The 27,658-nt window shown below is 40.4% G+C and overlaps 1 protein-coding gene across 4 annotated transcripts; it reads right to left on the bottom strand.

The window, feature by feature from the left end:
* Positions 1-4,628: 4,628 nt before the first annotated feature.
* KEL (Kell metallo-endopeptidase (Kell blood group)) lies at positions 4,629-26,705 on the bottom strand. Of its 4 annotated transcripts, none has more exons than XM_040057011.2 (19): positions 26,446-26,705; positions 26,135-26,287; positions 20,965-21,106; positions 19,431-19,634; positions 18,710-18,834; positions 17,670-17,816; positions 17,392-17,454; positions 16,231-16,419; positions 15,696-15,841; positions 14,742-14,865; positions 14,133-14,243; positions 13,026-13,124; positions 12,395-12,472; positions 11,827-11,930; positions 10,851-10,961; positions 8,745-8,812; positions 8,379-8,536; positions 7,454-7,549; positions 4,629-6,213 (listed from the first exon to the last, which is right to left on the bottom strand). In XM_040057011.2, exons 2-19 carry the CDS (start codon positions 26,150-26,152, stop codon positions 6,037-6,039), a joined length of 2,160 nt encoding a protein of 719 aa, XP_039912945.1. In that variant the 5' UTR covers positions 26,153-26,287; positions 26,446-26,705; the 3' UTR covers positions 4,629-6,036. The 4 variants fall into 4 exon arrangements, with proteins under 4 accessions (XP_039912945.1, XP_039912947.1, XP_039912946.1 ...); XM_040057013.1 differs by having other exon boundaries at positions 16,231-16,305; XM_040057012.2 differs by having other exon boundaries at positions 26,381-26,652.
* Between the last annotated feature and the right edge of the window lie 953 nt (positions 26,706-27,658).

Below are 27,658 nucleotides of genomic sequence, written 5' to 3'. Positions count from 1 at the left end.
GATTTTAAGAACTCTTCAGAGACGGAGCAGTGTTTAAAGAATTGCATTTAAATCTTTAAAGCTTAAATCTTCTCATTTTGCATTTCATGCTTTTCCTCTTTTAAGTACGTGTACTTTGCTAGGGAACATACATAACCACAAACAAAGCAAAACAGGAGTCAGAACTCTCTGTACTCGAGCAAGGATTGCATAGTCACTGTTTCTTTTCAAGGGCATGGTTTCTTTTGAATTTGGAGCGTCTGTCACTCAGTCAAGGGCAGCCCAGCCACCCCCTGTCCCGCCCCAATCATTTGTTTCTGCTGGCTCACTGCAGAGTAGACTTTGTGTGACCGTCCAGTTAACCGCATCGAAAACTCACCCAACAGAAAAGTGACCTAATAAAACCCCTGTTTAAAATGGTTCTGTCACCTAATACAGCCCATTAACTGAGCCACACCACTAGTGTCAGCAAAGGAAAAGATGTAGGAGCAAGCGTCCAGTGTCGGGAACCCTTGCTGAGGCAGGAGTGTGAGCTTATTCCAGATTGAACATGTCATCATGACCTCAGTCATAGTAAGAGTATTCACATCTAGCATCTATTTACTTACCTACTTCAGTGAAATAAAGAATTTCAGAGGTGCGGGTGAGGACTTGAAAGTATCCCACACTCCCTGTGAGGAATGCAGAACACCTTTGAAATACAACCTTATGCTGATTTGGGTACAGATTACTTTAGATGCAGAGATCTCTGTAGGGAACATGTCCCTTGAAGTTGCTTTACTAATTGCGCTGCAGGACTGAAAATTCACGCTACAATCCCTCTCCCTCTTACCCTTTCTGATGCAGATCTGTTGAAGCTTCTGTCCTACTCCTGCGTTAGAGTATATACCTACTGATACCCAGTGTATTGAACTCGTTATTACACCATTCAGTAGGAGCCAGTAGAGAAGAAATTTATTTTACAGCCAAACACATTATTTATTTCTTGAATGTAGCATTCAACAATTCCACTCAATGAGTATTTCTGAAAAATTGACCTTCTAACCTCCTGTAGCATATTTATAACCTGCACTTTCTGGGCTGAATGTAACATCTTTTCAAGACAAGCGGGGAAAAAAGATCACTGAATGTCTTGGGCAGAAAGCTGAAGCTGACCTGAGACCTGGCATAGAAATCTCAATGCCTATAAATCAGAATATATATATCCTTGCAGGTGCTTAAGTCTGTAGTAACCATCATAGGCCCAGGATAATTATTATCTTGATTTGATGAGCTAACTCCCCAGCCTGGTTTTTTGGCATCTAGGAAAGAAATGTGACGAGCTTGAATGAAAGGACCATTGCTAATAGTAGAAAAGGGGGAAAAAAACCCCACAAACAAGAAATGACAACCACTCCCCAAGACCATGAAAACAACCAAAACCAACACAAATGAAAATCAACACAAAAACAAAAACAAACAAAATTACAGTAAAATCCCAGGGATTTTAACATAAATCTGTATGTAAATTTCAGGAGTGGGAAAGGAATTTGGTACAGCAACTAGTAGCTGGGTTTGAACATAAATTTGAAAATAACTAGAAAATTGTCTTCTATGCTACATGGTGAAAAGTCATCATTAGAGTTCTAAAATGCAGTCTGGACAGAGATTTAATTAGAGCTGCCAATTCGGACTGGCAAAGTCAATGGCAAGGGTTAATAAGACACGAGGTGGGTTTTTTCACTGCAGAATAGGTTCTTTGCAAGATGAGTTGTTTCTACATTGATGTTGTTAGATCACCATCTAGAGGACATTTAAAACACGTGCTTGCCATTCGACTGGAATTTTTAAAAAACTTTATTACTTTTTACTGAGGCTGTTTGAGCCAAACAGCACAAATCACTAATATTTGCTTAAACCCTGAAGTGGGAAATTCATTACATTTTCCACTTCACTTATACCAGTTTTAAACACTTCTTGTTCAGTTTAAGTCCGTTGTCAGCTACAGAAATATTCAGGATTAAGTGTGATTTTTTTCAAAATAGGTAGTGTCCTGTTGTTACGATCCCATACCCTTCATTCTCTTTTTTACCTTTCAGCAGAGACATAATTTTTTGCCAATTACTCCCAAAAAGCTTTCACAGTCTTTCCTTTGGAGTCTTCTTAGCTCCATAGGGTGAAAGTCTACAGCACTTCTGCTGAACAGCACGGGCACCTTTGTGTGTCGTGATGTCACAATGTGCCCCAAACAAGACCGTGGTGGTAGTTATGTCCTGACTCCATTACCTGAAAAGGAGCGAGGAGCAAAAGTGCCTTGTGCTAGACAGCAAAAACAGGATGGGGGGTAATGCAACCCTGATAATTTTCCTGGGATTTGCCATTTATCTGATGAGTTTGTTCCCAGCCACTTACTGCGCCATACCAGCGAAAATCCAGAGCACGATTCGCAACGCCGAGAATGAACAGGAACAGGAAAGCAGTCCAAGAGCAGGTGAGAGGATGGGCTGAAGTGAGAGGATGAGAAATAAGGGACTTGGAGAGCAGCTAAGGACAGGAAATAAGATTAGGTGTGGACACAGAAGCTTGGTTTTGTAAAAAGAAATTCAGAGGAGGAATGACAGGATTTATGTCAAGGGGAAGTGGAGGTCAGATGATCCCTAAGGAATAGGCAGCTTGCAAAGGAGTGGGATAGCAAGGCCTGAGCAGGACAGGCCTGGGGATGGAAGTCAGGGTCGGACAAGAGGTCACCAGGGAAGTCCATGATACTGGTAAGTCCAAGTTCGAGGAATGCCAATCAGCATCAGGACCAAACCCAGCGATGGTGACCAGGGTCAGACACAGTCCAGTGACGGCCCAGCCCAACACTTACATCGGGCAGAGGACATGGGAGACACGAATTCAGGCTGGTCATAGATGTTAAGACCTCTTAGATCACCTACAGCCCTGACTGCAGCCTCCTGCTTCAGCTGTCCTCTCACACCTTACAGAGATCTGAAAGGAAAGGTCCAGGACACCCCTGGGGAACCAGGGTGAAATAATGAAAGAAATTAGAGTCAGACAGTGTCCCATGACTGCCAAGAAAGTCCATAGTGATGAGGTATTTTCCAGGTCAAATCAGGAGGCCAGTTTGCAGGTCAGGATCCAGAACGGCAGGGTCCAGGCACAGCTGGGATAGAGATGGAGCTGGAGATAAGTATATTTGCAGCAGACCACAAAGAGAGATCTGAGACCCAGACCCGAGCTTAAATGCAGCACTTGGACCTGTGGAATTCAAGTAAAGGCTCCAGTCAAGGCTTTTTAAGGGCTATCACAGCCTACTGCTATAGTCATGGCCCTGAAAAGATAAAAGAAGGTATCTGGGGTGATTTTGGTAATGGAAAAGTACAGGAAAGGAGAAAAATATGAAGATGCAAAGTGGAGTGAGGAAAAAGTGATTACTAAAAGAAAATACTTCAACCTCAGAATCACAGAAACAAGAAATGGGCAAGAGAAGCAGAGAGAAGAAAGGTATGAATGAAAAATTGCTTGGGATGAAGGAAGAAATGGACATACAGTGAGGGTGAAGAGCATTTAAAAGTTTAGAAAGCAGGGAGAATAAAACAGGAGGGACACAGAGGTAAAAAGGCTTAAAGCATGAAAGAAATGAAGAAGAAAGCTTATGTTCTTCCCTTTTTCCCTCATTTACAGGCTGGGAGGAAATGGAGGAGTCATTTGTGGCCTCATCAACAGGGGAAGGAATGGAGGTGATTGATATGGTGGAGCCTGAGGACTCAGAGGCACTGAGCAATTCAGCGCTGAAGGATTTGCTCTTGGATCCGGCTCTTCTCCTCAAGATTGTTTTTGGTTTTTTTCTTATGCATGACATAGAGCTTGACATCATTTCTGTGATCATGAATGATAAATATTTGTACATCTACCTGTGCTTCAGGATCACCTACTGGACAATACAACTTTTCTTCACCCAACAACATCCCAGGGAACTGAACTAGAACACCAAAGACGAGGGAAAGGATCCTGGGCACATACTGAAAGTGTTTTCCTTCTCAAGAAATACAATAAATTCTCAGTAGATTTTTCTAAGCCAGACTTCCCTTCTCACACTTCCCATATGTTCTTTGTGTAAAAATATCATAGCTAATAATCAGAATTAGTTCAACTCACCAATTTCACCAGTGTCTCTGTCTTTTAAACACAGTATTATTAATTTTAACATATATTGAAACAACAAGGGGGGAAAGAAAAGCCTATTCCAGGGAACTGTACATACCCATACACTTAACAAGATAGGTATCAGAAAAGTTAGACTCCTCAAAATGCATACTGTCAGTATCTTTTGCTTTTTCTAAACACAGAAGCCAAGCAGTCTCAGAACACTGAAATAATGTCTATATTATACACTGTTATGTAATGTTATTTGCTATTAGCATCTTTAAAAAAACCAACCATCTGAACATGTTGCTATGAGAAAATCAATTGAATGAGTGAAGGGAAGGAAGAGTATACACTGTTTAAGGGGTAATGATAAGCACAAGCCCAATTTCATTATTTTTCATGATGGTAAATAAATCAAACTATTTTGAGGTATTCTTATTGATTATTTGTGAAGTTCATCTAAGAGGACCAGACAAGTTGTGAACAGCACAAACACAGAAAAAAAGATACAAGCCTGATGATAAAGTGTTTGCAATCCAAGTAATTTTATTTTTTTTCAGAAGCAAACATTTTATTAATATTTTTGTTAATTGATGAAAACAAGATCTCTGAACAGTGCATTTCTGGAATACATTTTGCTGTATTTGTCAGTACATGAAAAGGATTAACACTGTTATTTTTAAAATGCTTACATTGATAAGGGATGTTTCCACTTGCCATCATCTATTCCACAAACAATCCCCAGGCAGCCAATATAATAAGTAAAATAAAAATGTTCCCATAAACAAGAACAGTTTGAAGAGTATGCGAAAGGTGTAAGTATTTTGTATACTTATTAATGTCAGTAAATTTTAGAACATCAGTATAAATTTTCTATTTATGAGAACCTGAAATAGCTATAATTACTACACGGCTCTTAAGAACGTAATTTAGGCACTTCTGCTACCCCAAATCATGTTGCTTCTTACTTTGCTTTTGCTCTAAAACAAATTAATACCCAAAATTCAATTTCAAGTAGAAAGTAAAATCCCATAACAGATATACCCAACTGCTTGGATGGTAAATATTTACAAATGTAGGGAGTCAACCAAGTTCAGGATCCAAAGAAGCTCTTGGAATTCTAGTTGTACAACCTTCAGAAAGTTATAGATACCTTTGTGACTCTCCCATACTGCATCCTCCATCGTATCCTCAACCCTAGACACTAAAAACCTAGGATCTTGTCGGAAAAGAAAGAGAATCTGTTTTCAGCTGCCCAGTTACCCTCCCGTTAATGGGGATGCTTTCCTCTTATGTCTGAGTTTTGCTGATGAAACAAAAACAGAGAAGGCCTTCAGTAAACTTCATTATTAAATCACCTTTCAGCCTATAAACTGCAGCCACTGAGTCTTTCCTAGCACCTGTCTCCATTTATTATCAAAAGAGAAGAGGATTCTTCCCTCTATTGTGAGTTACGTGTGGTTTGCACAAAAGCTCACAGGATTTCCTCAAGAGCTGTTGTAAGATATGAGAAAGTCTTACAGCTCCAGTTTACTGACTTGTCCTTTCAACAGGACTGTGAGGCTGCTGGAGGAGACAGATAAATGCACTGAACAGAGGGACTAATAATGTGATAGTCTTTCTCTTCACAGCTCCTCACAAGCTGCTGCCTACTCAAAACTGGCCAGTCACCTTTCTGCCCTGGGACTTGCCACACACCTGGCACAGAGCACTGAGAGCCTTGGAGAAGATCCCTTCCTTATGAGATCAGTTTAAGAATTTCCCTGCCATCAAATGCTGAGGAAAAGATAACAAGAAAAGGAAGGTAAAGGAGTGAATAAGAGCTCCATGTCACCCTAGAGGCCCTGAGAAGATGGTCGTATTTTCATGTGTCAGGCCTTCCTCTCCCTGAGATCACATCTCTCTCTTCTTCCTCTTCCATGCACTTTACCAGATGCGGCATTTGGTGTCTGGGTTCATGGGGGATCCACTGGGACACTGGAAGCTCTTGGAAAAGTCCTGGCTATTGCTGACAGGCCCAGAGACACGAAGTGGCAACGGACTATGTGGATCCGTACTCAGGGAAGACTGGAGCTTCTCTGGATCCTGGTATCCACACATTGCCTAAAAGGAAGCAAAACAGAAAAGTCAGTTTGGCTGAAAGTCCTCATGTGAACAAGAGTTAGGGCTCCTCAGGTCTCTTCACATGTCACAGGGTGCTGGAGTAAACAAGGAAATGGGCATATGTGGCTGACAACAATAGTCAGATTTTCTTCAGTTTGTTTTCCCTTTCCTTAAACTTCTCTGTTCCCATTTCACTCTCTGACACATCATCTGCACTTTTTCTATACTGCATAGTCCAGAACACAGAAAATTTGGGCCACCCTGGCGAGGCTCATGCAACCTTGGACTCTTATCTAAAAAAGTGGTAAAGATGTCTCAGATGCTCTAGATTCAGCTTCTTAAGTGAAATCAAAGAGTGGTCATCCACAAAGGAGAGCACTTACACAAACTCCCATTCCTAATCTAGAGACTCAGGGGAGGATTATATGACTTTACTGGCATTAAACTTGCAATCCAAGTCTTCACTCCCATTACTTCAGTCTTTTTTATCAACAAATGATGCAGTAGCTGCCATTTAGCTTCTAAAATGCAAATCTCTCCATAAAGACCCAATAAGTTGTTTCTTTCACACATTGCTTTGATTTAATAAACACACAAAACTTCTCTCTTTGCACAATTACAGTGACTTATAAGGATGTGATTTTTTGAGCGCAGAAATCCAACCATTATCATGAGGAACTTGGCAGCACAGCTAGGCATAGCTGCACAATTTACTGCAGCTTCCCACAGAAACAGCAAACTATGGGTGCATGTACTTCTAGTCCTTTAACTAACATCTGAAACTCTTTTTTTTCACTGTCAGTTACTCAGAGTGACATCCAGCTATTCACCATGACAGAGAAGTGAATGAAGGGAGGGAAAGATACATGATTTTTACAGATAGATGTCACTTTCCACGTGTAAGATTTCTCACAACAGCAAAAAAAAAAACACTCAGAGGCTGACAATGAAGCCTGCTTTCCTTGACATAGTTGGTCTGCTGCTACTTAATTTTGGTGGATTTCAGTGCTTCATAAAAAAACCTATTTGCAGACAGGCCTTTTGTTAGCTTTGAGATCCATAACAGGTTAGGAGCCGTAAATATGAATTTTAGCTTCTAAATAAGATTCTGTATCTCACAAAATCATTGTTCATTCGATTCTGTGAAGAGAGGGGAAAGTGATTGAATATTGAGAAATACAAACTGTAAGGGTGTGGAAGAAATGGAGAGTGAAAAAGACACATGACTAGCATTCATTACATGAGCAAAACTGAGGTAGAACAGTTGATCGTGTGAAAGTCCAATCTTAGGTAAAATCTTCTCTTCTTTGTGCTTTTTCAGCCAATTCTTATAGGCCTGTGGAGAGATGAATGAATAACTGTAAATCTTCCTGAGACAATATTGCAAACTCATGTCTTCTGTCAATGAGATCTATCAATCTAATATATATTTAATAAATTAGGAAGTTTGTATATCTCTCTCTCTCTCCTCATTCTGAGGCTCTCTGCTGCTGGCTATGCCCTTAATAAATCTAAAGTGGGAGAATACAACATAATTACTCTCCTTATCATTTCAGATGCTACTACACAGATACTACCACACACATTGTTATAGGATGTGGTAATTATACTACTAAAGAACGAAAATCATTTTCAAAATAAATCACAGATTTTTGACTATAAATTAAAGACTTTCTCCCTCCCAATGCTCTTCATGAAATAATGTAACAAGTACAATTTTAGACCTAGAGATCTCACACCACCCACAACAGTTAAACTCCTGAAGTATTCCATGAGGAAACAAAAAGTTCCCTCTAAATTACTGTTGGAAACATTGTTATGGAGTAATTTCACCACCACACAAAATTCTGTTTCATGTCTCAGCTTACTTCCTCAAGTATAACATAAGCCTATATACAATAGCATGCTTTTGTATGCATGGTATAGGCAGGGAAGCAAAGGTGATGAAGGGGAGAAGTTGTCTTACATGGACATATTGAGGCTATGAGCAAAGCTTTGTGAGGAACCTCTCCCTGGACTAACAGAGGACATGCCAGGCTCAAGCTCCACCGGCACAGGTGTGCAAGAAATCTGGAACTGGAGTGGGATGTGGGAGAGGGGAGCAGCAGGGCAATCTAGTGTGTTATGTAGTGAGACTATGAGACTGCAGAAGTAGACCACGATACCTGGTAAGCAACAGCGAGCCCTCCAGTGTCAGCTGTATTCTCCAAAAGTGTGAAGGTGCCATTGACATTAGAGTTGTAGCTTTCATACTGTTCCACCAAGCAGTCTATAGATCTTTGTAGTGCACCCTTGTTGCATGCAGGACAGCCCCCAGGCAACACTGTGGGGGAAAAAGTCCTAGAGGTAAAGCTATTTATGGCATTCACCTGTGTTCCTCACATTAATCACTGATTCTTCCTAGTAGCCAGCATGGACTGAAATATGTTTTCCTTAAGTTCATCTACCTTTGATGTAAGGACTAGGATTTCAGATCCCCTAAGGGGAAGTACCAGTGGGACCTAGAAAATTAAATGAAGTACAGTACCCACCATAACCATAGAATGAGTGAAGGATTTCATGTGCCATGAAGACCCCGATGGCTCCAAAATTCACAGCGCTGAAAAATAAAATGGAAAGAGTGCTTTTGGAAAGAAAAATGGGCAGAAGAACATTCTTTATAGCCACTGAGCACAACTGTGTGCTCCACAGGAGCATTCTGCTCTGGGACCATGCAGAAACACTTTCTATGTGTTGTCACTCAGGTGCGTAAAAGTGCAAACACAAGTGCAAATTATCCTACCAATGCTTAAAAATGTACTGTGAGTCTATTTTAAAGTATTTGTCGCTAAAAAGCCATCATAACAATGAAGAGTCTATGAATGAGATTCTGCCTTTAATAGCTGTAAAGACAGGTATTGCTGTTGATACATGTCCTTATTGAACCTCTACTGTCTGAAACGCTGCACAACAGCAACTACTATGGTAACCATAGAAAATTTTTGGAATAGCAATCTTGCAACTTTTGTCTAGTGAGAAAGGACACATAAAATCAGCAAGGCAAATTAAAATCATGATGTTTTGACTGCAATTACTCTGATCTAGACTGCAATTACTCTGATCTAGCATTGGCAATCTTGCTACAAGCAAGAGGTTGTCCTGGAAACCTCCAGTAGCTCTTTCCAAATAGAATTTGGACATGGTTCTATGTGATGAATTTACAGATATTCTCACAAGGAAGAGAACACTCAAAATGCATTCCCATAATATGAAATTATGGGCTCATTCTTTCTCCCCATGCACAGATTAACACTGCTGAAGCATGAAATTTTCATACTAGATCATTATTCCATCACTGAGAACTCAGTAGGAGCTCTATAGCTGATAATTTATAGATTTCACCCAGAGAAGCTGTGGATGCCCCAACCTTGGAAGTGTTCAGGGCTAAGCTGGATGGAGCTCTGAACAACCTGGTCTAGTGGAAGGTGTCCCTGACCATGGCAGGGGGGTGAAACTAGATGATCTTTAAAGGTTCCTCCCAACCCAAACCTTTTTACAGCTCTATGATTCTGTAACAATTGTACTGCTTTACTGCGTACTTATCTTAAAAATTATCCTCACAGTCACCTGAATTCGCTTTTGTCAGTAAAGTTTAAACTCTGGAGCATCATCTGAGAAAATGCTATTGTACCAACTCAACAAAAGCTGATCAAGTTTAGCTTATCAGTCTACTCAACAGAGGTGACAGGGAGAAAAATGTGCTTTACTAACACTGAACACAAAAGGAATAAGAAGGCATAGACACTTTTTCACAGAGAAAGAATATAGTGACAGCCAATGCTACTGGAAAAAATGTCCTTTTCTTCATACCATAATAAATTAATTAAATACTGCAAGCACTAGAAGATCACCATTGAAAAAATAATTACTTTTAACTGAAATATGTTTCTTTCAAACTTTAGCCTCTTGCCACAATGTGAGCTTATTTTTCAGTACAATGGTATTAGGGCAAGTATCTATCTACTACAGGCGAAAAGGACATAGAATTATATGTTTACAGTCAACTGTTTGGAGTGTTTTTATTATCAGAAAAAATATTGCTTAAGAGATCTCTTCCACATGATGAAAGAACAGAACTGGAGGAATACGGTCTAGAGAAGTGTGGTTATTGCAGGGGAAGACTCAGAATTAAAAACCTATTTGCTTAGTAGAAAGGTTTTCTTAAAAAAATGAGAGAACTGTGATACATTTGAAAAAGACTTCTGACAAGAAGTTGCTCTGTGAGTCTCCGATTTTCTCTGGGTTAGACTTCAGGAATCCTTGGAATTTAGAAAACGAGAGGCAAAGGTGAAACGCCTTCTCTGCAGTTAACCTCCAGGTGACTTCTGCCTCTGCTCTGGAGTAATATCTTTGTGCTAGCTCAGTTCCACCTAGATTCTAATTTTGCTTCAGCAGAGTCAATGATCACTCTCTCTCAGAACGCATCAGGCAGTATCCATCTGGCTTTAGAAAAAGCTGGGTTTCCCACCTTTCCTGTGTCTTCCTAAGACCCAGTAAATAAAAGAGATTTAAGACAGACTGCCCGCTAAGACTCCTCCTGGAAGCATGGTGCAGCCCAGGGACTACACTCAGCTTGCACCTCTGAAGCCCCTCCATACCTGGGAAACTCCACATGGAAGAAAGGTCTGCGGAACATTCCAGCCGGAAGGACCACCACGTGGTGCCTTATCGAATAGTACGAATGCACACTCCAGGGGTACACATGCCAGCTAGAGGCAAAATAAAAAGAGAAATCAGAGAATGAATTAACTCCTTATCTCACACTTCAATCCTTTCCTTCACTGAGCTTACAAAAATAGTTCAACTGTTCATACAGCACCAGCAAATGCTGAATTTCACATTATCTAAAGCTACAGGTGTTTGACATAAATCTTCAATTGTTTACAGACCGTCAGAACTAATAGCTTAGTTTTCATAGACATGAAGTGATTCTCCCTCACAATTTCCCTGTCAAGTAAATTAGGATTAGTAACTCCCCGTGAAGTTCTGCATAAAATACTCTGCAGGAGGTATAAGGCCCTAAGCCTGTCTGTCGATGTTGTCTTCCTTCTGAAGTATCCTATGTCCTGCCTTTGAGGTGACTCCATCAGCATTCCTGTCATCACAGTGCTTTGCTCTTGGCTTTGTTGGGAAGTCCAGGAGAATCAGCTATCCCTCGTAATTAACGGTGCATGGTCAAAAAAAGTGGGCTTTTTTCAGGGATCTGGTGCTCTCTTCACAACGATGGGGTACTTTTCTAGCATTGCTCAGGCTCGCTGCAAGACAGGCTGCCAGATTCGAGGTTTCTTTAAAGCAGGATGCAGCAATGCAGACTTGCAGCAACCTTCGGAACTGCTGCAACCACATTCAGAGGCACTGAATCCAGTTCTGCCCACTGGCTCCCACTTGTCCTTCCTCCTCTTCCACGGTAAAAGAGAGATATAGACATACAGTTTTCACAATTGTGAGTGACCTTCTCTAACCCTACTTTGAGCAGGAGGATTGGACTAGGTGATCTCCACAGGTAGCCTCCAACCTCAGCTGGTTCACAAGTATGTGATTTTGTTATATTTTTCAGATCACTATCTGACTTACTTTTTCTGTGGATAATGCTGAAGGAGCTTCAGGTAGGAATTTTCCCTCAGTACTTTCAAGCAAGCCACCACATTGAGGAAAAAAGTGTCTTCATTTATCTCCAGCTGAGGGAAGAGATGGAACGTGACTGTCATAGGGCATAAGTGAGGAATGAACTGAACAATTGAGAAAAGACAAAAACGAGAGAAAGAAAAGTCCCATGGATCAAGAAAGGGTTAGTAAAAAAAAAAAAAAAAAAAAAAAAAAAAAAAAGGGATACTTGTAGTTTTTTATCTCTCCCAGTTCTAAAGACCTTCAATTTAAGATATGACAGGAATGTTATCAGAAAGCCAAACAGAATATACACAGGTAGAAAATTACTTCTATTGTGTCAGCCACTCTAAATAGGAGACAATATAGGCAACAGATAGAAGCAACAGATAAAGGTTCTCTGGTCCCATATGTTCCCAAAAGATGAACAGTAGGAAATGTGCTCCAGAGTCATAGCCTCTTGTAAGCAGACAAGACAGCAGTTGATACAGGTAAACCGCCAATAATGAGGCAGGCATGTTTACATTATGTAGCTCACATTCTGGTATTCCAGGTTCACTTTGTCAGTCTGGAGTATGTGAGCTGGATAACCAATCTCCACTTGTAGTTTGGATACCTAAAATAATGACAAACAGACAAACATACAAACATAAAGAAACTTGATCAGTAGGAGGCTTTACATTCTGCAAGTCCTTTCAAAGGCTATTTCTAGCCAGTGAAAGCATGATCTGTGAGTCACCCCTTCCTTCAAAAGGACAGCTACTCTGTTTCAAGAAGACATCTTGTCCTGGTGCTCTCCTTTCTCAACTCTGCGACTTGAGGCCTAATGTTGCTGTATTGGCTTTCTTTGTATTGTCTTCTGCAATTCCACTTTTTAGCTTTTTTACCTTGATGTATAAAATTGAATTGTATCTCAGTAAAATTAATTCAGAGTACTCATGGAAAGACAAAAACTGAGCCTCTCAATGCCCAGACATCAGTATATATACTCATGCATGCTGGCACTTATAAAACCACCTTCAGTTTTCAGTATGAACAAGATCTCTATTTTAAAGACTGTGAGCCTGTAGAAGCAGGTAGGAATACATAAAGGTGCAGGTCTCTCCCATTCCTTCTCCAAAGGTTTCAGGGAAAGGAAGGCCTCAGTAATTCCTGCCTTCTGCACGCACCAAGGCTTTAGCATTTTGGCGAGTCTGCTCATCCATCCACTCCACCTGATCCAGACGGTCACAGAGGGTATCTTGGATCACAGAGAACATCTGCTCAGCCTGCCATGGAGAAAAGAAAGCATGGTCACAACTGCATAAAAACATTGCTCACTCTTAGCTACCATCTTCCCATGTTCTAGCAATTCAACCACAGAATAACCGGGGGAAAATTCCATTTCTTGTGTGTGTGATGAAAGATAAGGCTTCAGTTTCTAGAGTGATTTAGTCTTAAGTTATTTGGTCTAGTTTTTCGTCACAGAGTTCACCATTCTCTCCCACACACCTTTTCATCTGGCCTCTCACAGTAACTAAGAGGGAGACAATTCCTTCTCATTCAATAATGAACAATTTCCCCCTTTCTTGAGCAAAATGAAAATTCAGTATCCACAAGTATTTCTTGCTGGTGTCTCCCTTTCCAAAATTATGGCAATCTGAGTCAACTCTTCTCAAAATTATGCTTTATTCATTAAAATCTATGCTTCACTACATGTAGTCTTGGTTTTCCCATTAGCTTTTCTTGGTGTTTGCCACCTCACAGACTTCAAACTCTTTGCTAAACCTGGAGCTACACTAACTTTCCTCAAAAGAAAAAGGAACTCTGACCATCACAGGATGAAAGAAAAAGAAATCTTTTCCACACTGCAGGCAGGTGTTCTTTCTACTGTGGATCCACTTTTTCATATGATTGCTTAGTCTCTTTACAATTGAAAATCCTATTGAGATATATCACATTGGTGATGAATACCATTAACACTGTTATTCCAGGGAGCACACAGAGATTGCATACATTTGTAGGGCTGTCATAGCTATTGGTGCTGCACATATGGCTTTTCTAACTGTTGAGACAAAGATAATAGCTGGTATTTAGCATTGATTATTCTAGAATCACACCAGTGTCTTGTTCTGACATATTCCCAAAAAAGGAGAGGAAGTGTATAAGCAGAGGAACAAGAGGTAGGAAACCTACAGATGATTTTGCTGCCTCAATGTGGTCTTAAGGTGGCATGTCAAAAAAAGGAAAGAGGTGAAGCTGAACTCTGCTTGGGGCTTAAGATGATGAATACCTACAAATTTCTTGGTCTGCTCAGGGAAAATTTCTTGCACAAACATCTTCCCTAGAACTGGCTCAAAGAAAGAGCTGGTATCAGTCAAGCACTTCCTCCAGCGCTCAGCTGGGATCTGTAGGAACAAAGAAGTAGAGACACATGAGAGTGAGGACAAAGAACTAGGAAATCAGTAAAATTATATGTAGATGTGTGGACAGTAGCACCATCTAAAAATGACAGCAGTGACTAAGTAACGTAGTTCTATTTAAGCTACCGCAGTAAATATTTCTAGTAAAACATTCATTTCCTTATGACTGACTCCACTTACTTTCCCTCAAGATGCAGATTTATATGTTAGCAGAGAAGAAGACATAAAAGAAAGGTGAGCATCTATATGTTTTTCCCTACTCCATGATACAGTACACTCAGCTCTCTAAACTTCTGAGTGTCATGTCTACTCACACAATTCTTTTGAGAAAAAAGAAGCACTTAATGACCATGGAAGAGTAGTTTTTCTCCCCAAATCTAAGAAACTCCATCCATCTAAGGTACCAAGGGAACATTCAGAAAGCATGACCTACAGTGTTCAGCTGTTGGGGAGGCTGAAGAAGCTGATAGAAGGCTAACTCACCATTCTAGATCCCATTTTCCCATAAAGTATCTTATACAGCTCCAGGCGTGCATCTTGGAATTGACTGTCAAGGGCTGGGGAGAGATTCCCAACCAGACAAACAATCATATAAATGTGAAGGACCCTGTAGACAGAAGATTGAAGGCTGGTCACCATAAACACAGAAGCGGGGCAAGTGTCAGAGGAGTAACTTGAGGCAGAGAAATCCTAGGAACCTGAACAATGACAACAGAATACTCTGAATGGAATAGACCTGGGGCTATCAAGGGAGGATTATTGACAAGAGTCGACTAAAGAAACTCCCTAAATCACTGTGGAGACTTAAGGTGCAACCCCATGGTGGGGCACAAGATTCTTTACGGGAAGTTGGAGAAGGGTACTTTTTAGGACTGGGTGAAACATACAGAATATTATGAGAGGTCTGTGGGATTATATAAGATTTATGACAGCATATTTACAGGAAGGACCAAAGGCAGGGAAAGGGAAGGATCATAGTGGATCAGAGAATATATGTGGAAAAATGAAGAGGAAAGTCTGTAAGACGGAATGGTTGAATGCAAACTTGTGCTTGTCAGGGTGTCTGCCTGACTGAGCCAATCCTGATGAGCTGTAGCTGAGGAATAGGATCAGTCTGGGTTCATGTTGGTATGAGTGCTATGGGTGGATGGGTGCCAGTCGAGACTCTGTGCTCCCTCTCTGTGTGACACACATAAATATATTACTTTATATGTGTGTTCATACATGGTGTGTGCATATGCAAACCTATTGGGAATATATGCTAAGCCACAGCACTGGCCAAACCTGTGGATAGAACGCCACAGCAGCCTTGCAATCGTTACACTACTGGATTCAGCAGCCTCTAACACAGCAGGCTCTAAGCTATTAAACTTATGATATTTGAAGAAAGTATTTCTTGGGGTATGAGCAACTGCAATCATACGTATTGGCTCCTACCTTTTCTTGTGCCACTTCTCGATGAGCTGTGACATGTTGCTTAAGTAATCCATGTCATGCACTGCAATTGGCTGAGAGAGGTTCATTGGCACAGGATGGAAGATAGCCTTGAGACACGCCAGCCAGTCAATAGCAGGTGCCTTTTCCTGCAAGTACAACAAAGCTTACATGCTGAACTATGAATCTAAACTGGCTCACAAGAAATAATGGGGAAATCAGGATAGACTTCCTAATACCATTAAGAGATACTTCCAGGAAGTTAAAATGTTTTTATAATGTGCATTTGAAGAGGAGAATTGACTTTTTTTAAAGGGAATTAGCACTGGGAAGGGGAGAGAGTTGTGGGCCTGAAAAAACTCTGTCAGTTAAAGACCATAAGTTACCGGGTTATTTAAAGCTCAACAGTCTCCAAGTGTAATTTGCAAGACAATGGCATTTAAACACAGCGTCTCATATCTCTTTTGATCTGGATCTTCAGAATGAAGACACGAATGTCACATGTAACTGCATTGCTCAAGCTTTAAGGCACAGGTACCTGTAGCTCCCCAATGGTAGTGCGAAAGAACAGCATCCCCCTCTGCTGTCTTTTCTGCAGTGGAGTGACAAATTGCTGGAGGTTAGAGATGAAGGACAAGGTCAGCAAAAAGGAATCAGGGGGACCATCCTCTGTCCTTCCAAGTAGGACCCCCAGTTTCTTCAAATATGAAAGATATACACGGAGAACCTGCAATACAGACCATATGACCAATGGAAGACACATGACTGAAAATTAGTCACTCCATCCCTCCTTCCCTCCATCCACCCATCCACCTTGACCATATAAACTTCAGTCTTTCAAAACTACTGCTGCCCCGCCCCATCCCTAACACTGTCTTCTTGCTGCAACATCCTTATGTAGCTATTCACGTGGAATACACTTTGCCAAGTACAGTTCCTCTCTCAGTGAAGAACACTGAATTCCCCAAAGATTATTTTTCTCACAGCTCACAATCACTTCAGATACTAGAATAACTTTAGAGATGTAGGCCTGCTATCTTTGGAGTCAGAGGAGAGAAATTCAGTGATATAATGAGCCAGCATTTTAATGAAGAGAAAATGCCAACTTCTTTTTTATATCTTCATGAGGTTTCAGAGGAATGCTTGTGATGGCTCAGGGTGTTTTTTGAGGACTTTTCTGAAAGACTCAGATTGAGAAACTGACATTACTCAATTTTTATGAAGTTCAGAAATGACAAAGTTCATTTTGTTACAATGTCCCAAGGTCAAAGAACTTGTTCCCCCAACATATGTTCAAACACTTTAAAATAAGCTTAAAAATGCTAGCTATCCCTCCTCACAATATACAAATTCTGTTATAAAGCCTTATTTTGGACAAAAACATTTTTTAAAAAACATTCGTTCAAGGCAAAAAGTAAAAGGAAGGCCAGGTACAGACTATTTAGCAAACATTTAGAAATTAAAATTATAAAATTCTGTTTCTGCACTAGAATTTTTAAACCTGGTATCTAAAACAGGTTACATTTTACAGTCTATCCTTTGGAAAAGTTGAGTTTTGTAAAGAATTCCTTCTGGAGGCATTTTCAGAGGTCACTGACCGTAACCCATGGAAACAGACCACTCTGAGCCAGGAGGCAATTCAAGGAGATCCCTGCATCAAATAGCTATTTTTACCTTTCTTCAGCCTCTGATATGTTACCTCAAGATAATTTTTCTCTTTGAATTCACTCTCAAGTGGAATATCAAACTCAGGATGGTCAATCTGCGAAAAGGAGTAAAGGAAAAAGATTATTTTCAGAAACAATGCAAAAGCGAGAATATTTTGGTAATTTCTGTATCATGGAATTTGAAATGCTATTAACTTGCTTTTACTTTTGGAAAATGTTTGCTAAGTTCTTCAGAGAAGGACATAGGCTTCACTTGAGCGAGCTTTGGTCTGACTCTTTACTCACAGTGCTCTTCCTTTAGCACACTCACCTGAATAATATTGGTCTTGGGGTCAAAAGGACTAGGTCCCACATGGACTCTGAAAAATGGAAAGGTGCTATATCTGCTCATGAGAATCTGAAGAGTTTCATTAAAATCTTTTGTTTCCCCCACACCTGTGTTATGCCATCCAACAATCTAGAAAAAGGAAGAAAAGCTGCAAGTGAGAAAAACTGGTTGGATCCGTATTTACTATTTTCTTTTTCTTTTATACCTGTAAGTTCAGTCATTCTTACAACTGAGAAGCAACAGAGCAAAAAAGCACCAGGGGAAACTTGTGAAGTGCTCTACATACCCTGCTGGCTTTAAAATGACTTGGCACTTTCCCCTAAGCAAACCAATGAACTTCAAAATTACAGAAGGAAAAGGAATTGTAATTAGCAACAGAGTAAGGTGTGCAGGAAAAAATGCTGAATAAGCAGGAGACAGGAAATAGGTATAATTTTCCTAAAGCCATCCAGAAGGACAAGCAGATTCACAGGTGGTCCTGTAGTCACTGTTCCTTTTGCTGGAAGGCTCTGCATCCTCTTCTGATACAGGACATAAGCGCCCTTTGCTGGAAGATGTCCAGCACTCCCTGGTATCAAGTGGAGTCTCCCAGAATGGAAAGAGAAGGATTTTCTCCTTTAAACAAGCTCTCATGGAAGCCTTGACTACTGAATGATCATCTGGTTTTAGACACAAAAATTTCAACCATTGCAAGATGTTCTCCAATCCGTGAGTCAGATCCTACTGAACCAGATTTCTGAGAGTAAACATGATCCCCCTTTGCCGACTTTGGTTTTTCTCCATCCTTAAGTAATATATAAGGTTATGAGGAGAGATTCAGGTACCTGATGTCAGAAAATCAGTTCTTGAAAGAGCATTTAAAGCTAGAAGACCTATCACTTGGAAGTTGTGCTGTAAATCATGACTAGGGTCAGATCCTACAAAAGTTATATCAGGTAGGACTATAGGATCCCACCTGCCCACTTTCCTTCTCCTTGCAGGAATTCTCTTCCTGAGGGAGAGGAAACAGCACAAACATTCACCTGATTTAGGAGGTCCTTCAATGGCTGAGCTCCTTGGGACTCTATTCGTTCAGTATTCATGCAGGAACGATAAAATTGCATTGCCTTCTCCTTGGCTGAGCCTCTTATCCCAAACTGTGGACTTTCTGCAGAAAAAAAGGTAAATTTAAATTATTATTATTTTTTTAAAGGCAATTAAAAAAGAAGTTGAGACAGAGCAGAGAACAGTTTTAAGAAAATACTGTACTTTGATCCAGAACATTTTAACTAGTATATCCACATTTCCCGCAGTGACCCAAAGCAAGGGACCTTTTAGCACCATGACTCTTCCTGAGGCCAAATATATGAGTTTCTTTGCATGTAAACAGGAGCACAACGGGAAGTTGGTGCATATCTAGGCTTCAGTCCCCCATGGAGACAGGACACATCACCAGAGGGCACATTCAGACTAGAACAGCAACAATGGCCTACTTCGACAAGGTAACAGGAAAATGGTCTGGGCTGCTGTCAGAATTTTAAAGCACGACTTTCATCTGCTACACTTGGCAAGAGGAACTAAAATGTTTAAAATGCAGCTACTGTAACATGACATGCTCAAAAAATAAATGTGTACCTGTAATGATAGAAGAACGAAGAGAGGGGACTCAGTCCCTGTTAGGAATGATTGTGCTCTCAGTTACTACTACTGTCAGCTCTGACCGAGGCAGATGCCGAAGGTAACACACCAATCGTCTGTCCCTACCTAAAAGCCTTTTCAGGATCAACAGGTTTTCTTCCAACAACACATCAAATACATTTAGTGATTCTTCTCTAGTTCTGCTTGACTGTTTGCCTTCCCATCTGCCACAGGCATATTTGTAGAAGTTCTCACAGGGGTTTACAGTGTCATTCCTAGAATTCAGAAGTCCTTCCAACAGAGCAGGATCTGACTCAGCATCACAGGATCCTGAAGAGGAAGTAAATAAGAGAGAACTGAGAAGTGACAGTGGAGAGTGAGAACAACTCCAAGCAAAAATCTTTTAGGAGACATTTACCCCAAAAGACTTATTTTTGGTACAAGCTCCTTTGCATGCCTTGTTGAATTCCTTGTAAGGTATTGCTGAATATGGAAGAAGTGTGTCCTCTCTTTCACATCCCAGGAAGACTGCCCTCTCTTTGTACTACCTAGGCAGCCACAGGTTGGATTATTCTGCCCCCTCAGTGTCTATCCTCTGAATCAGACAAATTTGGCTGCATGATAAACAAGAAGCAACTGGTGGTGTCAATACATGATGTAAGAGAAGGACATAGCACAGAGAAAGTAATGATATAAGATTAAAACATGTTTTTTTCAAGCATGGAAAACATTTCTCACCAATAACATTTGTCAAAAGAGGACAAGGATCATTCTAGAATATCTTGCCTTGCTCTATAATTTTCTTTTCCTAAACTGTTTTAAATCACTGGGTATACACTATCATTTTAGGTCAGTATCTTATATAAACATCAGATCAGATCAATTATTTACTGAAATAATCCACCTGGAAATCAAGGTAAGACTTTCCATACTGTGGTTTCAAAGCTGACATGGGATAAGGTAGGCAGAGTGGAAATGGACTAGATCTGAACAGATTTTTCTTGGTCTCTGCAGTGAACTGCCTCCAATACATAACAAGAGCTAAAGAAAAAACCTAGGTAAAGATTCAACAGTGCTTATTTTGGAGCAGGGACTGTCTGTATTAACCAATATAAATGCACCTTCTGTATTGAGCTTTTTATATGCAGAGACATTCACATTCTGCAGATAGTTCTTTAGAAAATTTGGAAGACAAACTAATGTTTCTGGTCTATACTCACAGCTTCTCCATTAGCAAGAAACTCTGACTTTTGCTCTTACTCTATGACTGCACTGAACTGTGCTAGAAAACCGGGATTAGACTTAAGTCAGAGATAGAAAGGGAAAGGAGGAGCTCCAAGTCTCAGATTCATTCAGTTTCTTGACTATGGAGAGCAGAACACATCAACGAGGCGCAAGACAATATAAAGCTGCTCTCCCTCAAAACTAGGCTCAGGCCTATTAAATAGCCGGCAGAGGAGGACAGCTCCCACTGTGACTCGAGAAAGAGGTAGAAAAATGTACCTTTTTGACAAAAGGTGTTATGATTCCTGGAGATTCTGAAAGTCTGGTTCTCAAAACTGATGTTAAGTTTAAAACACAGTGGAGGCAGGTAAGAGAGAAAGGGATCTTAAAAATGAGGTGAATGAGGAAGAATGGAAGAGGATATCTCATATTATACCTAGAGCACAAGTCATCACGAGGTAGGTGATAAGCAATGTAAAGCCAAGGAGAGTACTGAGAAGAAGTGCACACAGAAGTAGACTTTTCCCCTGAAGGCATCGTTCTTTCTTTGCACCTGTTCTCTGCTCCTGGTCACTGGTCTGAAGAGACAGAAAAAATGAAGAAAGAAAAATTCATATTAAGGTTAGCACTAATAACATACTCCATCTCCCACCTAATCTACTAGAAAGTCATTCACAGGCCTAGTCCCAAAACACCAATAGTCATCCAAGTCATCTACATGACTGCACTCCCATGAGCTTTCTCACTTTCTTAATTTCCCTGTCTTTTCAAGCTGTCACTGTTGCACAGTGCTATGAATTACTCACTGAAAATCCAGCTTGCTATGAGGAGACTTGTCCCTTCATGGTTTATGGAATCACCTTGTGTACACTTCCTGATATCAAAGCCTTTTTGAGTCTATAAAGCTAATAATAGGATGGCTAGGACTGGTGGTTCTTTATTCTGCCAGAATCTGAGCACTAATTTCAGATCTCTTCTCAAGAAATAAAATACTGGATCCTAAGGCCTTTAGCTCAGTGCAAGTGAGAGTAAAGATTTGTCCTTTTCCACAAACTGGGGTAAGCTGTAAATCGCTGAGAAGATCTTATATACAGACAGGCTTTACCTCACTTTAAATTTAGTTTTGTTCATAATCTAGGTGTGTCTTTTTAGTCCATGGAACAGGCTAGGGACCTAATGAGTACACCTTCTGTTTTAGATATCTGTTTTAGAATGAGCTGAAGCATTCTCTGGAGTTATTTGCCCTTTTCTCTGTTAGCTGCAAAGGAAGCTAGATGACTATCTTAGGATATGCTCCTAACATCTACCTGGATATAGTTAGATAAAATAGCATTTTCCCTACTTCTGCACACTTTGATGTACGTAAGACTGGAGAACAGCAGTTTGTGAAAGAATAGACACAGGAGTGTATGTTGGTAATATACAAGGAAAGAGAAAGAATCGAAAAAAAGATGAAAAGTGGAATGACTGAATGAAAGTATAGAGTGAGAAAAGGGAGGTAGAAGGGGGGGAAAGCCCAGAAGATAATGGAAAAGCTCAACTGTAATATACAAAGAGAAAATCCCACAGCTGTGAAAGCTGATGGAAGTGCTACTGGGAGAGTCCTACATGTCACTGTCAGGGCCTGTCCTGTACTGTCCCCACGGGCTCAAGTTTAGCTCCCTGTTCTATGCTGCTTCTTTGATAAAAGAAATCTCTTTGAGAAACCTGTTCAGGCCTTGGATTTCTTTAAGGAAAGGCAAGAAGCAGCCTTAGTGCACATGCCCCCTTCTGCTCCTGGCCGTTTGCAGCTCTCCTGTGCAGTCTCCATCTGAGCTCTGCTGCAGTGGCAGCAATGCCTTTGTCTGGACAGACATCCCATCGGTCTGGATCCTGACTATCACCTACAGACTTGACTCTGCAGGTTTGCCCTTGGACCTGCCTCCTCGCAAGGGACTTGGCTAACAATCTACACTCTTGGTTGACCCTGGGCACTGTCACCAGGCCTGCTTTACACCCCTCATGCCCATGCTGGGGGGTGCACCCCTTGCTTTTCAAGTCATTGCTTCTTGCCTGCCTTGTCATGACTCTCAGGTTCCAGACTGTCATCTCCTGCCTTTGCTGCTCCCTTACATCCAGCAGCTAAACTGCATTTGTCATCACACTCGGTATCTATGTTCTTTGCCACAAAACCAGGAAACATGGATCTTGACAAATATCACAAGAAATGGAGCAAAATCTTACAGGAATGAAGTATGTCACAGTATATGCCCCTTCACCTAAGGGAATGTTAAGGAAATGAATGAGTCTGCTGTTAATCATCTGGATTAATATACTAAGTACAATTCTGCACAAAAAAAACATTAATAGAAAACAAAAATAAGCAATAGACAAACAGACCTCATAATTTTATAGTCTTTCAAACGTGCATTTTATTCAATCTTGAATAAAAGCCTGTGAAAGGCTTACTCAACTCCTGGAAATTACTTTTCTCCCTTAAAATCCTATCCTCCTAACTTCTTCAGGCAGAATACAGAATAACCAAATGGAGAGCAAGTACGTACAAGTGACATTACAAATTGCTAGGTACAGAACATGATCATACTGGCTAAGTGCAAACTACAAAGGAAGAAATCCAAATTCCTTTCGTAAGTCCCTGTAGCAAAACACTTGTTTTACTCCTGGAGTAAGAGAGTGTCACAACAGTATGGCAGGGAAGTGAGGGAAAGAAAATTAGCTTAGCTGATGAAGGACATAGAAAAACTATTCTTTGGCATGCAAGCCTTCACCACTCACAATTTAGGAAAGAGTGAACAATGATTTACATACACAATTCTCCTGACTTCTCTGTTGCAATAAACTTTTTGTCTTTCACATGGAAAATCTGGACTATTCCTACCATGAAATATTAAAAATTTTGCAATTATTTGGTTTCATGTTATCAGAAGACATCTGTTTCTCTCCTTTGAGTAATAAACGGCATGACTGTGGAGACACTAACAAGGAATTGGTGCTTCAAGACTGTCAGTGCAATTTCTTATGAATTTTTGGTTAACAGCATATTTCAGGCCTATGCATGATGTTTATTTTGAAATGCAAAATGCATCAAGTAACGGATTTTTAAAAATCTCTAAGAAAAACAGCACTGCCACCCTCAAGTCTCCATTGTGAAACAACTAGAGAAGTACCTGGCTGGAAGCAGCAGGCACAAAATAACAACAGAGCACAAAAATGACAGGGGAGCAGAAATTGGTTGCGGACCTCTACATAGGAACTGGATTTTGGTCTGTGTTTTGTGAACCACAAGCATAAAAATTGTTCTTCAAACACTTCACCTTCCATAATAAATGCCTTTCTAATCTTGCCTCTGTAACTGGGATGAGATTTGAGAGAAATTGTGGACCTATATAAACAGAGAAAAAAGAGGAGGGCAGTTATATTTAGTTCTCCCTTATGTCTTTTTCATGCCAACAAGCTTAAACAAATCTAGACAGACAAATGCTTGCTTTTTTGGTACTCTTACATGAATACTGACCGGGGCAAAATCCCTGTCAGACTCTTGATCTAGAATGAACTTCACTTTTATGCCACAATGGATTAAGGGGTTCATAGGGTACTAAAATACAGACCCCTCTCTAAGCCAGTGATTCTTGGCCAAGGCAGAAGTGTGGATTTAACTAGATGGACCCAGAAGTGGCATACCAACACTTCCAGGGCACAGGATGCAGGAACATTACACAGCTTACAGGAAGCAGTAGCACTTTATTGTGGTATGTTTTGAGACCTGGTTGCTCCATCCAGGATGCTCCATAGAAAGATACAAGTGAATAGTTTGAACAATCCAGTGGAAAAGGATAAAAAGACCTCAGCCTCTCACAGGGTTTTTCCTTATAGGCCTCACTTATGGGTGAGAAGAATAATCAGTATTAGCATAAAGATGAATGCAATTTCCAGTACAGTTTCCGTTCTTTCATGTTTTTAAGCATGTGCAAATGCTCAAATTTAAATGGCTTCACTATAGCTAAATGAGAACAAATGTCTGTAAAATCATTAAAAGATGAATTCTAACAGTTGTAAGTTATAAAAATGTATAACTTTAAATTAATGCATGATATGTATCATCTGATTCAAATGCGAGCATTACTTAGGATAGCAGAATCATGACACGTACTGTTATCACTAAAGCAAGAACTGTTTGGTACAACTAAGTCAGCCAAAGAATTTGATTTCCCTTCAGCATCTCCTTCTTTCTGTTTGTGAGCCTCTCCTGAGTTCTGAAGGGAGGTTGAAGTTACTCTGCCTAATTCTTCCTCACCTTGCATTTTCACAGTGTTAAGTGCCATTACAGAAAAAGAAGCATCTATTTTTCATGAAAATAAATTAAAATAGAGAGATCAAAGGAAAAGAGAACTGAAGTTATTTTTCATAACTATTTACCAGATAATTTACAGGTATTATTTTTCAAACAGTGGATTATTCATGAATTACTGACTTTGGCTGTCACCCAAATTGTGTTTATCACATTACTCACATGGATGGCACATTTTCAGACTAATGCCCCAATACCACAGAACCTTTCATTTTCTTAAATTTGTATCTTTTGTCAGCAAATTACTTAAGCACATAAATCGAGCCCATTAAATGCCATTTGAGAAACATTTTAGCCTGTGTTTGAAATAGAGTACATGCTCACTTGAAATATGAAACAGAAAGGTTGCTGAATTATATTCTGGAGTACTAAAATTGTAAAGCAAAACCATGGCCAACAACTAAAATTGTGGTTATGGTTTAATCTTCATCACACAGAAATTTGGGAATTGATATACCAAACAAACATTTCTGCAAATTCTTCAACTATAAAAATGCAGACAAGATAAAGATAAGTGACTGTTTGCATTACAGACACAGTCACACAGAACAGATCTCAATGTAAGAACACACACACATTTCAGTGTTTGTATTATTTAGTAACACAGAACACTACACTTATCTCTGTTGCTCTTGAATGTTTTGTACTTTTTAGCAACCTTGAGCTAACAGTTCAGCTCAGTGCAACTTGTCTGTAAATATGCAATTAAGACTTTGCTAGCTATTTATATAAGACATCAAAGCAGAAAAAGGACACCATGCTACATGGGAAGCAATTAGGCTCACCACGTCATTCTCACATTCCAAAAACTCTGCCTTGCTTATCCACAACTATTTTGGGGGGGGGGGGGGGGGGGGGGAACTGCACATTTCTGTGTAAGTACTTTCTAATAATACCTTGCTGAAAAAAATGGAGATAGAATAAAAGATGTCATTATTATTGTTGTTGTTGTTATCATCATTACTACCACTAATAGTTTTATTATTACTATTATTAATTGTTGGTCGGTGCTTCAAACAGTTCTCAGAATGGCCATTAGGGTGACCGACAGGAAGGGCAAGAACCCCTAAATCATCACACCAGATCCCAAATCATTAATTCTGAGACCCGGACAAGACCTTGCTGGATACAAACTGTCAAAAACTCAACTACCCTGGTCCCCCAAGGCAATAAGCAGTGTACATATGGAAGCAGAAGGAAAAGAGAGGTGTGCGACCAAGGTCCCCCAGTAGATTGCAAGACAGCACCATTTTCTTACCTGTGGAAGAGTGCTCATGCTTGTCACCGAGCAGGCTTTGCTCCTGTAGCTACCACAGCTGTGAACTCTGTTTACTTGGTTGCTATCAGTCTTCTGTGCCCACACACTCTGCTATGTTCGGAGACAATCTCTTCTTCCCAGCTTGGCTGTTTGCTGTGGGGAGAAGTGAGAGGAAAAGCTCAGAGACAAACACCTTCAAAGAAAATGGGAGGGAGGGAAATGGTGTTTCTGCTACTCTCCACCCACCTTCTTAACACCTCTACTTCTCATAAAAAGATTTTTTTTTTCCTTTCTGTGTCTCTGTGACCCACCTGCCTTTCTGTCTCTTGGAGCTCCACCGAAATCTTTTCGAACAGAAGAATGTGATTCTCTATCTCCCTCAGCCTCTTCTCAGCTATTTGCTGTTTCTTTTCTCTCCAGCAGCCTCTCTATCCTGCCCACCCAACAAGCCTGTTTTGGTCTGATACTCTCCCTGCCACTAGCCTGTTTCAACCTGCTGCTGCCTTGGGGCCCGCAGGCTTCTGCCTATTGCTAGATAGTGTGGGCTAGGGATCCTGGTGCTCCTCCTCCCACGAGGAAAGGCCAGGGTGCTGACTTGCTTCTTGCTCCCTCTCATCTGCACCCTAGTGTCCATTCAAGGGCTGAACACATCTGACGCTTTCTCTTTCCCTTTAAGAGGCATAGGGGAAAAAAAAAAAAAATAATAAAAAAAAATTCATTAATTACTAATGCTATTTACAGTCGTTCATTGCTTCTCAGGAGATGGCCAGCCTGTGTGTCTTTGCTTATTTAAGGAGGCATTTTGGGAAGATTTGGGAGGAAGGTTTCTCTGCTTTGAGGACTGGGAACCTGGATTACTTCTCTGAGGCATTAAAAACTGGGTCGGAGAGTGGGACACTGGGATTTGAGACCTTCTCAAGTGGCAGCTGTGAGCTGAGAGAGGTAATGGGGACCAGCTTGGTGTCAGCTTCCAAAGTGCTTGAAACAAGCAGAATAGCAGGACGGGACTGTTTGCCTCCCCAGGTCGCAAGTCTCTGAGGGGAATATGATATCTTAGTTCACTAGCCTGCTCAGTTGATCAGAGCTCCTATCAACCTGATTTTTTTTCCCCTGTTTCTATAGTGCTTGCATAATTTAACACTCTACTATCACAACAGATTTCTTACATGGCTGAAACCAGTTACTTACTCTCAGTTCTTTTTATCATTCAGGTTACTGGTCGCATTTCTATACTTACCGAACAGCTCTAAATACAGTAAAAAAAGTCCTTGCGTACTGACAAAAAGGTCCCTACTGACCTTTCTTTCCTTGCAGTTGTCACTTCCCTTCACCTTAACATCAGAATCCATTTTCCAAGTACTTCCCATGTAAATTAATTGAGATTTGACTTAACAAAAGTAACAAAACACTCTTTTGTTAGCCACAATTGAGATCTTACAGTGAAGTATCAACTCTATTACTATTTGTAAACTATCTGGACAAATTTGTTCATGACAATATACAGTTTATTTATCTGTCTTAACT

Source organism: Hirundo rustica, chromosome 2 (genome assembly GCF_015227805.2).
Source record: "Hirundo rustica isolate bHirRus1 chromosome 2, bHirRus1.pri.v3, whole genome shotgun sequence".
Lineage (NCBI taxonomy): Eukaryota > Metazoa > Chordata > Aves > Passeriformes > Hirundinidae > Hirundo > Hirundo rustica.
The sequence above is the reverse complement of the archived record's forward strand: the minus strand, read 5'-3'. Positions and strand labels throughout refer to the sequence as shown.